Source organism: Mytilus trossulus, chromosome 14 (assembly GCF_036588685.1).
Source record: "Mytilus trossulus isolate FHL-02 chromosome 14, PNRI_Mtr1.1.1.hap1, whole genome shotgun sequence".
NCBI lineage: Eukaryota > Metazoa > Mollusca > Bivalvia > Mytilida > Mytilidae > Mytilus > Mytilus trossulus.
The window spans coordinates 40,371,022-40,382,728 of NC_086386.1; the positions used below are offsets into that span (position 1 = coordinate 40,371,022).

The window sequence follows — 11,707 nt, forward strand, 5'->3', positions numbered from 1 at the left end:
CACAAATAATGATGAATAACCTAAAAATTTAATATCAATGCCTTTTAGATTTCTATTTTGAATAACTTGTTTTTGTTTGTTTGCTTGGTCATCAAGTTTTACTCCTAGATGCATATTTCTCCTTTTATTCATATTAGTTGGGATCCATAGAATACAAAATCACCAATAACAATGAATTTTCTAATCTAATTATGCATACCTTTTGAATACTTTATTAAGTCATAAAACTGTGTTTTATCGTAAGATATAGCATGAAGTGTACAGGTGTTTAATTGTAAAATTATTAGAAAAATCTCTTTCATACATGTATGTGACTGAAATATGATACTAATGAGGGGCACCCCGCAGGAGATTTTGAAGATTTTAAAGGGAGCTAACTTACTGAGGAAAAAATATTGATAGTATTTTTGGAAAAAAAAAAAAAAAATCCTAAACGCCATAGACATGATATTGAATTAGGATTTTTCTTTCATTGGCAAGTTTTTGTAAAAAAAAATTAATTATGCAACATATAACAACTAAGAAATATACGTACATGTTTAATTTCTAACAAAATTTTCACAATACTCAGTTTAATTATAAAAAATCCTTCCAATTGGAAGTAGAGAGTAAAATTTCCTAATACTTAACCCTGCAGGAGCTGAACTTTAAGGGTACAGCTTTACATTTTTAATGTGAATTGAAATATATAAAAAGCCACTTGAAAAATATTGAAGTTATTTAGTTCAAATAAAATCTCATGTATGTGAGACTACAACATATTTATTAAATCTTGATTTTTTAAAGTGCATGAAAACCTGCATTGAATTAAAAAAAAAAATTGCATAAAAGCAGAATTTTCATATGATTTAATGCCTTATTCGGTTGATTTTTTTTCTGTTCTGAAAGAAAAACTGTGGTAGGTTGATGGAGATATCTTGCATATATGCATAAATTGACATGTGGACGATTAAAAATTTAAAAAAAATAATGCCAATGCTCAGCCTAAGTTATAGTGCTAAAAATATTGGGATGTGATTGAAATTTTGTGAAAGGAATAAAAGATGTTTAACAGTTCGTATCCATGTCGTAATCAGGAGTAAATTAAAATTTTCTTTTGGAACATAGAAATTAATTTACGACACAGCAAGTTATAAGTTACAAACTCCAGTTGTTAGACTACTCTTAAAGATTCACGCGTCTTTTTACAAAGTGAATAATTTTGCAATGAAAAAGTATATTGAAGAAACACCCAGAGACAAATCGTATTGTACCTTGATTCAGTTTGTAGCTCCATAAATATAATCTTCACGTTTATGATAAGATCAGACATCTATTATGAAATATTAATGTCTATAATTTGATCAAATATCATGTAATTTACTGTTTATTTGAATAAAAATATGATTATGAAGCATTTGAAAACCTCTTTTGAACAATTTACTTGTGACGGTTTGCAGTTTTATGTTTAACAAAAAATGATAAATGGAGCCGTCTCAGATACTAATTATTTCTATTTTGAAACCTCAATGGTGATTTATTTCTTTTTTCCGAAACCTTGAAAAAATTAAATTACAAATTCAACAGTTGCTTTTGAAATGAGATTTTTTTAATGTTGGAGGGAGGCGATGAAGAATTTTTTTTGTGTGAATATGCAATTGAATAAATTATGCCGATTAAAAATTGATATATTTCTTTATGAACTATAATTGAAAATTGTATGAAAATGTTCAATTATATATTTCTGTATATATATATTAACAATAGTCTTTTCTTATGTTGAATTATTCATGTATGTCTGACATATTTGAAAAGACAGGCAGCCATTTTTCCTGTGGATGAATTTTGTCATTCTATGTATTGTAAAATATATCGGTGAATTGAATTCTTTCAAAAACCCTCTGATACAATCCTTGATTTTTATCTGTGATTAAATTATAGATTTTTTATTTGTCACTTGATTGAGTATCTGATGGCCTCCGTGATTAATCGTAATATAACTGAAACATTATTATTGTGACTAATCATGCTAAACATTTGGCTGACCTCATGTTTGTAAAGTTCATAAAAATGTTAGATTTGTATGTGAAGATGGCGGAACTTACAAGTAGACATGATAATTTGAATGAATTGATAATTTTTTTTAACTTTTCAAAATGGTAAATTCCAGTGAAAATATCAAGAAACACAAGACTACTTCCAACTCTCATGAACTTAAAAGTTTACCTATAAAATAAAAAAAAATTGCAGGGGTATTATAATGGGTTTATTTTCTACATTACATATGAAGTGTTTCTATACTATTTGATGATTTGAACCTTCACACTTAAAAGAAAGTGTACAATCTTTAAGTTTTGCACTGTAAACTCTGAGCTTGATTCTGTTATTTATATTTATTTATAATCAGTGCAATAATCCAAGGGAAGTAACTCAATTTCATTTTCAGTAAACATGATAAATTGAAGGATTTTCAATTCTCTTTTTTTTTTATTTCAGAAAACTGAATTTAAGTAATGAGCCTGTTTCTATTGGTGGCATTAAAGACATTAATGTGGCATTACAGCGGCCTGGTCAGATTGAGACCCATGATTTTGTGGGATGTATGAGAGAATTTAAGATTAACAACGAAGATTATCTTCATAGTAAAAATCCTCTAGAAGAACAAGGTGTTGACAATAATGGCTGCCCACGACAACAAGGTCAGAGTTCATGCTCAGATGCCGTGTGCCACAATGGCGGCAGATGTGTGGATGAATGGAATACAGTCAGTTGTAGATGTGCAGCAGGTTTCCATGGCAATCTCTGTCAACAAGGTAAATACTTCAGCTAATTAATACATGTATTAACTACAAAAAAGATGTTGGATTTTCTTCATTTGAACAGAAACCCAACAAGAACATCAGAAAACATATATAAGTCATATTAAAAATTTTGGTTCTTGTTCTTTTAAAAGATACTCTACCTACTGTTTGGTTTCTGTCGTCTTATGGAATTTTATAATATTCAGTAGACATGAAATAAAACAAATTTCAGTTAAGAACAGGTCCAGTTTTACTTATAGGCATGAAACTAAAATAGTGGTTAAAATGTCAATACCAATATGAATTACAAGTAATTTAAAAAAGGCAAACAAATTGTATCAAAATATTGTTCAATTTCTTTATTTAAGATAAAAACTTTATGTCATTATTATCAATTTTAGTTGCATCAGTTAGTTAAATAATGTATCAACTACCTTAATTTTGATTTAAGAATTCAAACCATTTGGATTTGATGCCAGTGCATATGTTGTGTTCAAACAGAAAGAAAGCTATCAGCGGGATGTATTAGTAACGAAATCAAGGAGACGTCGGGTAGCAGACACATCCAGTGTCTTTATAAGATTTAGAACAACCAACAATGGTCTGTTATTCTATGCAGAGAGAGGTTCAAGGTCATCAGTACTTTATGTAAGTCAAATGATTGGAATTGAAAGTTTTAACAAATATGCAAATTGTAAAGAGCATAAAATATACATGTATGACAGAATATGAGACATTGCTTGAATTGACCATACATGTTCAGTGGAGTCATTTGAAAATTTTATCAGTAGTGGAAATACATTCAACTTTTAATTGCATAAGTTTAATTTTATATTCATTTATATGGAATTCAATCTTTAGTAGCTGTTTTCTCTTGAGTTTGTACACTACAGCTCAGGTGGATTTTGCTTTGTCCACCCGTTTACAGTGGGAGTGGGCACCCGGTGGACAAAATTTCTAGCTTGTCCACTCTGCCCACCCTTAGGAGTGGGCATGCAATTTCTTTTGTTTAATCAAAAGAATGGCAAGTTCAGTCAATTGAAAAAAAAACAGATAAGCAATTGTAATCACAATTTTTACTAAAAAGGAGATAATAGCTAGGGTGGACTGCCCACAGTGGGCCAACGGAAAAAGAAAAATCCATATAAAAAAGAAAGATATTGGGTAAACAATATAATACAATTTCCATGTTTTGTTTAGATGATTTACAACTTTTACAAGATAAAATTGGATTTACATCTATATAATTAATTAAAAACAAGCCTTGACATGGAGTATATAAGAAGATATGTGTGTCATGCAGAATTGTAAAATTGTATCTGTGGTCAACTTAGAAAGTTGTGATTTTCAGAAAAAATAATTAAAAAAGATTTGAAAGTAAACATTTTTAAAAAACAACCAGAAAGACACTAAAAATGACTATACAACAAGTCAGAGGTCAAAACACAGTCATTTAAAACAAACAGTGGTCTACACATTTTGTAAAAATCTGGAGTACAGAAAAGTATGACCAATTTAGAAATAAGGAAATGTGATTATAATGATTGCCAACAAGATAACTATCACATCAAAAAGCACTGTTGATGATTTCAAAATAAAAAAGCTACACAGATTTGAACAAAGCAATGTGAAAATTGGAAAGAAAATAGTGTTTCACTATCAATAATTGAATCCTTTGTTTATTTTGACAGATTGATGATAAAGTATTGAAGTATACCATCACAGAGAGTACCAGTAACCAGGTCACAGTAGAGGTCAAGGTCGACTCTATTCGTGATGGAAGCTGGCATAATGCTACAGTCATTATAACAGGTAAGATAAGTTTTCGAAGTTGAAGTCATGTACTTGCTATTACGGAATTTTTTGAGGAACTTTTCCCATTTTCAGACGTTGGAATTTGGTATTTTTCACTAAAATTTATTTGTGTTATATCTTCCCCATAATATATAATTTACAATTTTCAACCAATACTCCGTAAACTTAAAAGGATGATAGCATTTATGTTTAAGTGTTGCATCTGTTATTATCTATTGTTTGAATGAAATTGAGAATGGAAATGGGGAATGTGTCAAAGAGACAACAACCTGAACATAATTTTTTTCAGATTTTTGTTCACAGTTAAATTTAGTCACAAAAATTGCAACTTCTTATTTGAAATTTTGACCTATTCTAATGAATTAAGGGAATATTTATTTTGATTTTATAAAATTTGATGATTTCTTAAATTTGATATATTTTGTTATTTTAGGATCAACAATTTTGCTGATGTTCGACGATAAGAGTTCTTCTAGAAGCAATGTGCAGACGGCATTCAAGTTTTCTGATGTGCATGTGACACAAATGTCACTAGGTGGAACCACCAAAACTGTTTCTGTGGATGGTGGTTTAAATGATTTGCAAGGTAATTTAAAATGTAAACTATGTAATGTTCTTGTTGTTTATTAACTTTCGGTGAAATATGAAATAGTTGCTACTGAACTTCAACCAGCAAGAATCGCCGAACAATAAAAGAAGAAGTTTTATATAACATGGTTATTTTGAAAGGTCAGAATTTTTCCACAGACAGAATTATATGTTTTAGTAAACTGAAGATTTATAAATTATTGCAACTGGATGAGTTTCCCAGTAATAAGAACTCACAATCTGAATTCATTACATATCTTTGTATTAACATTTTCCAGAAATTGCAAAAAAAAATTACATTTTTTCCATTCTTTAAACATTGCAATAATTAACTCGTGCCTGAATTTCTGATTTTATAGACCCCATGAATATTTTCGGAATATTGATACTTCCAAAATATTTCTGACAGAACGGACTTTGGCAAAGTAAAAAAAGCACAAGACTCTGAATGTTATTGATAAACACATGATTGCTTCAATGAAAAACAAAAGTGATTGATGGAGATATAACACTCTGTTTTATCACTTGGTTAAGTTTATACTATGGAACAAAAGTCTCAACACCAAAATTTAGTGTGCATTTGACCAATTCCAAAATTCTGCCACTGTACTTGTGTCTAATTAGTTTGTGTAGTCTCATGTCTTATTTTGACAACATATTTATGGCATATATTAACAGGCAAGCCATTTCAGCATGTGCACTCTTTTAAATATAAAATTTTATATTTCAGGTTTCGGAGGATGTGTGTCTGAATTTGAATTGGACGAGAGAGTAACACCTCTTAATGGCACAACTGACAGATTTGTTATTGAAACAAGTACTACTGGCGTGGAGAATGGCTGCTCTGGATTATGTGCGTCTGCAGGATGCAGTGGTTGTACTGTAGACGGAGAAGTTGCTAAATGTGCAATAAATGCAGAAGGAGAAGATGAGCCGCTAGGAATTGGAGTCATTGTGGTGATCGCATTCTTTGGAGTTTTACTCGTAGTGATTGTTGTCATTTTCTTAGTTTACCGATTCCATAGACAGCGAAAAGAGACAGCAGCAAAACAAAATGGCCACGTAAATAAAAGTTTCGGAAGTGGTCATAGTCCAGGAGATTCTGGTTATGGCGACAATGAATTTATACATCAACACGTCAATCAAAGTATTAAAAATAGCTCTCATTATGCTGTTTCGAATGGCAGACTGCCAAGTAGACCAGATCTTATCAATGCTGACGGAAGAAGATCAGCGTTGCCGTTAGAGATAGACGATGGCACTGTAATTATTGACAATGGTGATATTCATTTGACAGGAAACGAGGACAGTCCTGAACTCTATGATTTGGAAAATGCAAGTAGTATAGCGCCATCTGATATTGACGTTTCGTACTATTATGGTGCTTCTCGACATGGCAAAGGCCAGTCATATAGAGATAACTACAAAAAACAGTTATCAAAGACTAATGGGCATGGCCCACCTGCAAATCACTGGAACTCAAATGGTTCCAGAGAAAGTCCTGGTGCCTTAAGAATGCAGACCACTGCAATGCAAAATAGAAACAGTCCAGCTAATATGCTGGGTCCTCAGCATTTTAACCCGCCAAATCGCAATAGTCCAGCATCACAATATGGGTCTCGGCTTAGTCCCATGAATCAAATAAATAGACAGAGTCCCCATTTAAGGGCTAGTCCCTTAGTGCAACAAAACATGCGTGGCACACCAGACATTCATCACGGAAGGGGATCATAGTGTCGTAAGTCATCATAGCCATCACAGTATTAGTTCAACTTCATCAGCATCTAGGATGCAACCGTTACCTAATGGACATATTAAACACAGCACTGGTAAAAGACCTATGCCAGGTAGCCGTGTTCCAAATCATTCACGGCCAGTGAAAGGATTAACGGTAGAAGAAATAGACAAATTAAACGCCCGTCCTTCAAGACCTAGTCCTGTCAGCATGTTGGAAGCAGTGTCTTCATCAACAGAAGAAAACCGTCTTAATCCACAGTATAAAATTAAAGACCATCTAGATGATGGGGCAATGTTGGAACCTCTTGATTCAAGTTCAGATGAAAGTAACACTGATTCATTCACATGTTCGGAATTTGAATATGAAAATGACAAGGGTCGTAGTGACTTTGACCCTAGTGCAATGATCTTTTCTAAAGTTGCAGAAGTTGACAATGAAAACGAGGATTTTAATGTGAATCCTAACTACCGGAACAATGATGGACTAGACTCAAATGGAAGTTCATTTGCTTCTTCAGAGGAAGGAAGAAGAAATGGGGCTCCAGTTAATGGTGCAATAAATTGGGACTATTTTACTGACTGGGGCCCTAGTTTTGAGAAGTTAGTGGGCGTGTTTAAGGATATTGCCTCCCTGCCGGATGGGGACGGGACTTCAAATAACAATATGGACTGCAGGACTGAAACAGAGGAATATGTGTGACCCCCTCAGGACTATTTAAATATTTAAATTATATCAAAAGTAACTTACAGCACATGAATATGCAAATTAATGTACTAATTAATTATATAGAATATTTTATATATTTGTTTCATCATTGAATTGTAAAAAAGAAATATTGTACATAAAATTTTTATTTTAATCCTGATTTTGTATTTATACACAATATTCACTTGTAAATAAATTGCTATTGAGTTCTTGAGTCCCAGTCTAATTTAATGCATAATTACCATTAAGCTTTATTTATTCTCATTCAAGCGCAGCCAGTCAATATTGTGTGTGAAAACAAACTATTTTCTTACTGTCAGACAAAAATAAATCTCAAATAAGCTACTTGTTCAGTCAGTGTTAAATTGTGTAAAAAAGTTTTTTCCTGAGGTTTTCTAAGTAATCATATTTTGATATGTAAATTAATGAGATCTATTTTTGTCTGACAATGATCATGTGATGGTCATGTGATGTTTTTACACCTAGTTAAAGGTGTGTTTGATATTTTTTAATTGTACAGTCTTTTATACATTTTATAATATTTTGTTTGTTGTGTTTTTACAAAACGTTCTTATATTTTATATCTTTTAATTTTAAAAGTGTTCAGTGACGTGAACGATTTTTTTTCAGATTATTCGATTGCGTGTTGATGAAAAACAGCATCATGTTTATTTTTAAAGTAATCATTCGTCACCATACAAAAAATTAGAAAAAAAATTGTAAATCTTAAGGTTTTCTGTGAAAATTAAATTGAAAATTTATCAATAAATAAAGAGAAGAAAGTTGATTAAATAATTGATATTGAAATAAGTTCTCAATATACTAGAGAATGTTAAAGATTTCAAGAATATATATTTTATGAATTAAATTCACAATAAATAATGAAAATAGTACATTCCATGGATTAAGGGGAGTAGAAATTAAATCTTGCCAATTGATTTGTGATATTCATTTGAAAATTGTACGTGTCATTTGTATTCTTAAGCAAAGTGTTCATTAAAAAAATACTTACATCTTCATTTCCATCTGTCCTTCATGTTTATACATTTTACAAAAATTGCTCATTTTACTGATTGAAAAAAAGCTACTTTATAGGAAATAGGTTTCTAGTATTTTGAAAATACTGCAAAATTAATTAAATTTATTTTCATCATTATTTGGAAAATAATCTACTTTTAATCTCTTATTATGAGATATATTTTTTTGAAAGCAAGATAAGATTTTATAATTTGACATCATTTATAAAGATTTATATAAAAAAAAAAACATTGAAATATTTTTGTGAGAGTGTAACAATTAGAATGTGTTAAAGCATATCTGTCTCAATTCAACTTCAATCATTTGAGATTTTAACATTTCCAATTCATTTATCATTCCAATGCAAGTTTAGGTCATAAATAAAATCATATTTAGATTACTTTAGTACTTGATAACATACTGCTGATATACAAGTTATGTTTACTTTATTTTCCCCCACTTCTATGTGCATATAAAGACTTTTATAAAACTAATAAATTTCGTCAAAGTGTAGAAATTACTTTTTTGACAGTTATGTTAATTAAAGGGAGGTTATCATGGCATGAAATTATGCAACTAAAGATGTTTCTTAATTTTAGTATTTTAATCTTTTTATGAATAAACCATAATGTATTCATTTATTTCATTCCATATCTTTCATAAAAATGAAGCATTTTAAAAGTTTGAAAATAGCCTGTAACTTTTTATATTGTAAATGAAATAAAATATCAGCAGAAAAACAATGTATTAAATGCATGAAAATATACCTAGCTAATGATCAAAATGTTTATAAACCTATGCATTTATTTAAAATATAGACATTGTCTTGGCAAGAATTTGTTATCTGTTTACAGATAAAAAATGATATTGTTTCTATTAAAGAAATAAAAAATAATGAATTTATTTGTGTTAGATTATGAATTAATAGCATATGAAGTTAGGTTAGTGAGATATCAACAGGAGAAAAAATGCAAGAACCCATTCAGAGATATACATATATTAATGATTGATGATTGACTGTTGTGGCTTTATTACAATGGCTGATTATAGGAGGGGAATATTGAAGGATAGATTTTTATGCCCCTGTCATCAACAAAGGGGGCATTATGTGTTACCCTGCACAGCCCGTACATAATCCCCAAATAGGTTTCTGTTCTGTAACTCGTGTTCCTCAGCCATGTGAAATGAAACTTACACAATGCTTTGTACCACAAATCTCAAATTTGAGTGGTGTCACTTTTATTATTCTCAAGTTATGCCAATTCATAATGTTAAAATGCACAGGCACCTTCTCCATTATTAGTGTTTTAAGGCCACTTTGAGTTCTGTTGGCTACTTCTTATTTGCGAAGAAAACCATCTACATACGGCAGAAAACTGCTAATCAATTCAATTAAGATTGGAGTTGAATTCACTTGTCACATGCATGGTTTCAAATCACAAACTTAGTGTTGACAGGTCAGTGATAAAGTAGATGAACTGCGTTAACCACTCTTGATCAATTCCCAGTAGGAACCATCAAGATACCATATGAAACTGCAACCATAGTCTATTAAGATAAGAGATGGGTTTGGTCTGAAATTCACAACCTCAGTAGACCGTACCCTAGTGATCACTGTAGATGAACAACTTACTTACTGGGATTCCAACCAATGTTAAGATTTTGTGATACTTGTAATTAAACCTTCATTTAACAAACTTGATACATGAATTTAACAATAGGCACAACCGCGTTGCAGTCATGATTCTTGTCTTCCTGGGTAACAACTTTCCTCAAGTTTCAAGTTTCAAGTTTTTATTTCTCAAGACCCTTAACCAGGGTATGTGAACAAATACAATTGAATACAATTTAACACAATATAACAAAATAGGTTGATTAAATGAACAAGTTAACATATATACATGATATACATTTCCAAATATATGGAAGACGAACATATTATATAAACAGTAACTTCAATCATTTTACTAAAGAAAGTATGATTTTACAAAATTTTGCAGCTTTGAATATTACATTATAAAATTCCTTAATTACACCCTTCAAATTGTATTTAGAAAATTCTTCAAATATCTTTTGATCTTTCTGAATTTGGATATATCTGGAGTAAGCCTTGAACACCATAGGGGTTAAATTTACAAGTTGCAGTTAATTGGTGACAAATCAGGTTGAAACGGTGGTTTGTTCTTTCACTGATATTGCCACTCTGCACTCACTGGACAGAAATTTTATTCTATTAATTAGAGGAAAAATACCGAAAGGACAATAAAAAAAACATTTAGTTGAAGAAACACAACACAAATAAACAACATGAAAAAGACAAACAGAAACCCCAAAACAGAAAGATAACCTCCCAAAGACGACTACAAGGAAAATCACATTTGAAGAAAAGACAAAAGAGACGAGGTTATAACTTAGGTATTCCTGGAGAATACTTGGAATACCCAAGTTATATGTAAACTATGTATTCAAAACTTGTTGCTTTTATTTGACGATAAACCTGAACGATATATTTGTTGATTCTTGGTTGTTTTATGTCGAATCCATGACAAATCGCCCCACTGGCAAATCGCCCCACACCTAATCGCCCCACTCTTGTTTACCAACTCACCCCACTTACGAAAAAGGCTAAAATTCCATTGCAAATAGGTTGGATAACATGCCCCTTTTATGAAAAGAGTTAAAATCCCGCTGACATAAGGTCTGCCAACTCGCCCCACTCTTGGCAAATAGATAAAAAAAAAACCAAGATGATTTTATTGGTGCCAACTCGACCCACTTATGAAAAAAGATACAATCCCGTTGTATATCTATATATGTCCCTGCCCCACTTCAATACCCATGAAAACATTAGTGAAGTGGTATCAATCAAACTGCTGTTAATTGAAATCCTGCAATTGTATGATTATGATTCAATTAACAGGTTTATTTTCAATTGTTATACAAATAACTAAGCATACATGTATAAAATTATTCTCCAATAATATTTTATGATACGAAAATGTATTTGCAATTATATTCTAAGACTGTTAAAAATCATTTCATTAAAAAAAATAATGGTTAAATA

The 11,707-nt window shown here is 30.9% G+C and overlaps 1 protein-coding gene across 1 annotated transcript; it reads left to right on the forward strand.

Moving 5' to 3' along the window:
- The first annotated feature begins 2,049 nt into the window (after positions 1-2,049).
- LOC134697754 (cadherin-related tumor suppressor-like) lies at positions 2,050-9,546 on the forward strand. Its single transcript, XM_063560041.1, has 6 exons — positions 2,050-2,060; positions 2,476-2,792; positions 3,232-3,428; positions 4,472-4,592; positions 5,029-5,181; positions 5,914-9,546. Exons 1-6 carry the CDS (start codon positions 2,050-2,052, stop codon positions 6,915-6,917), a joined length of 1,803 nt encoding a protein of 600 aa, XP_063416111.1. The 3' UTR covers positions 6,918-9,546.
- The last annotated feature ends 2,161 nt before the right edge of the window (positions 9,547-11,707 follow it).

Coding starts and splice junctions, on each gene's coding strand:
- LOC134697754 (XM_063560041.1), top strand. Junction 2,793..3,231: donor TGGCAATCTCTGTCAACAAG/GTAAATACTTCA, acceptor TTTTGATTTAAG/AATTCAAACCATTTGGATTT. Junction 5,182..5,913: donor TGGTTTAAATGATTTGCAAG/GTAATTTAAAAT, acceptor TTTATATTTCAG/GTTTCGGAGGATGTGTGTCT.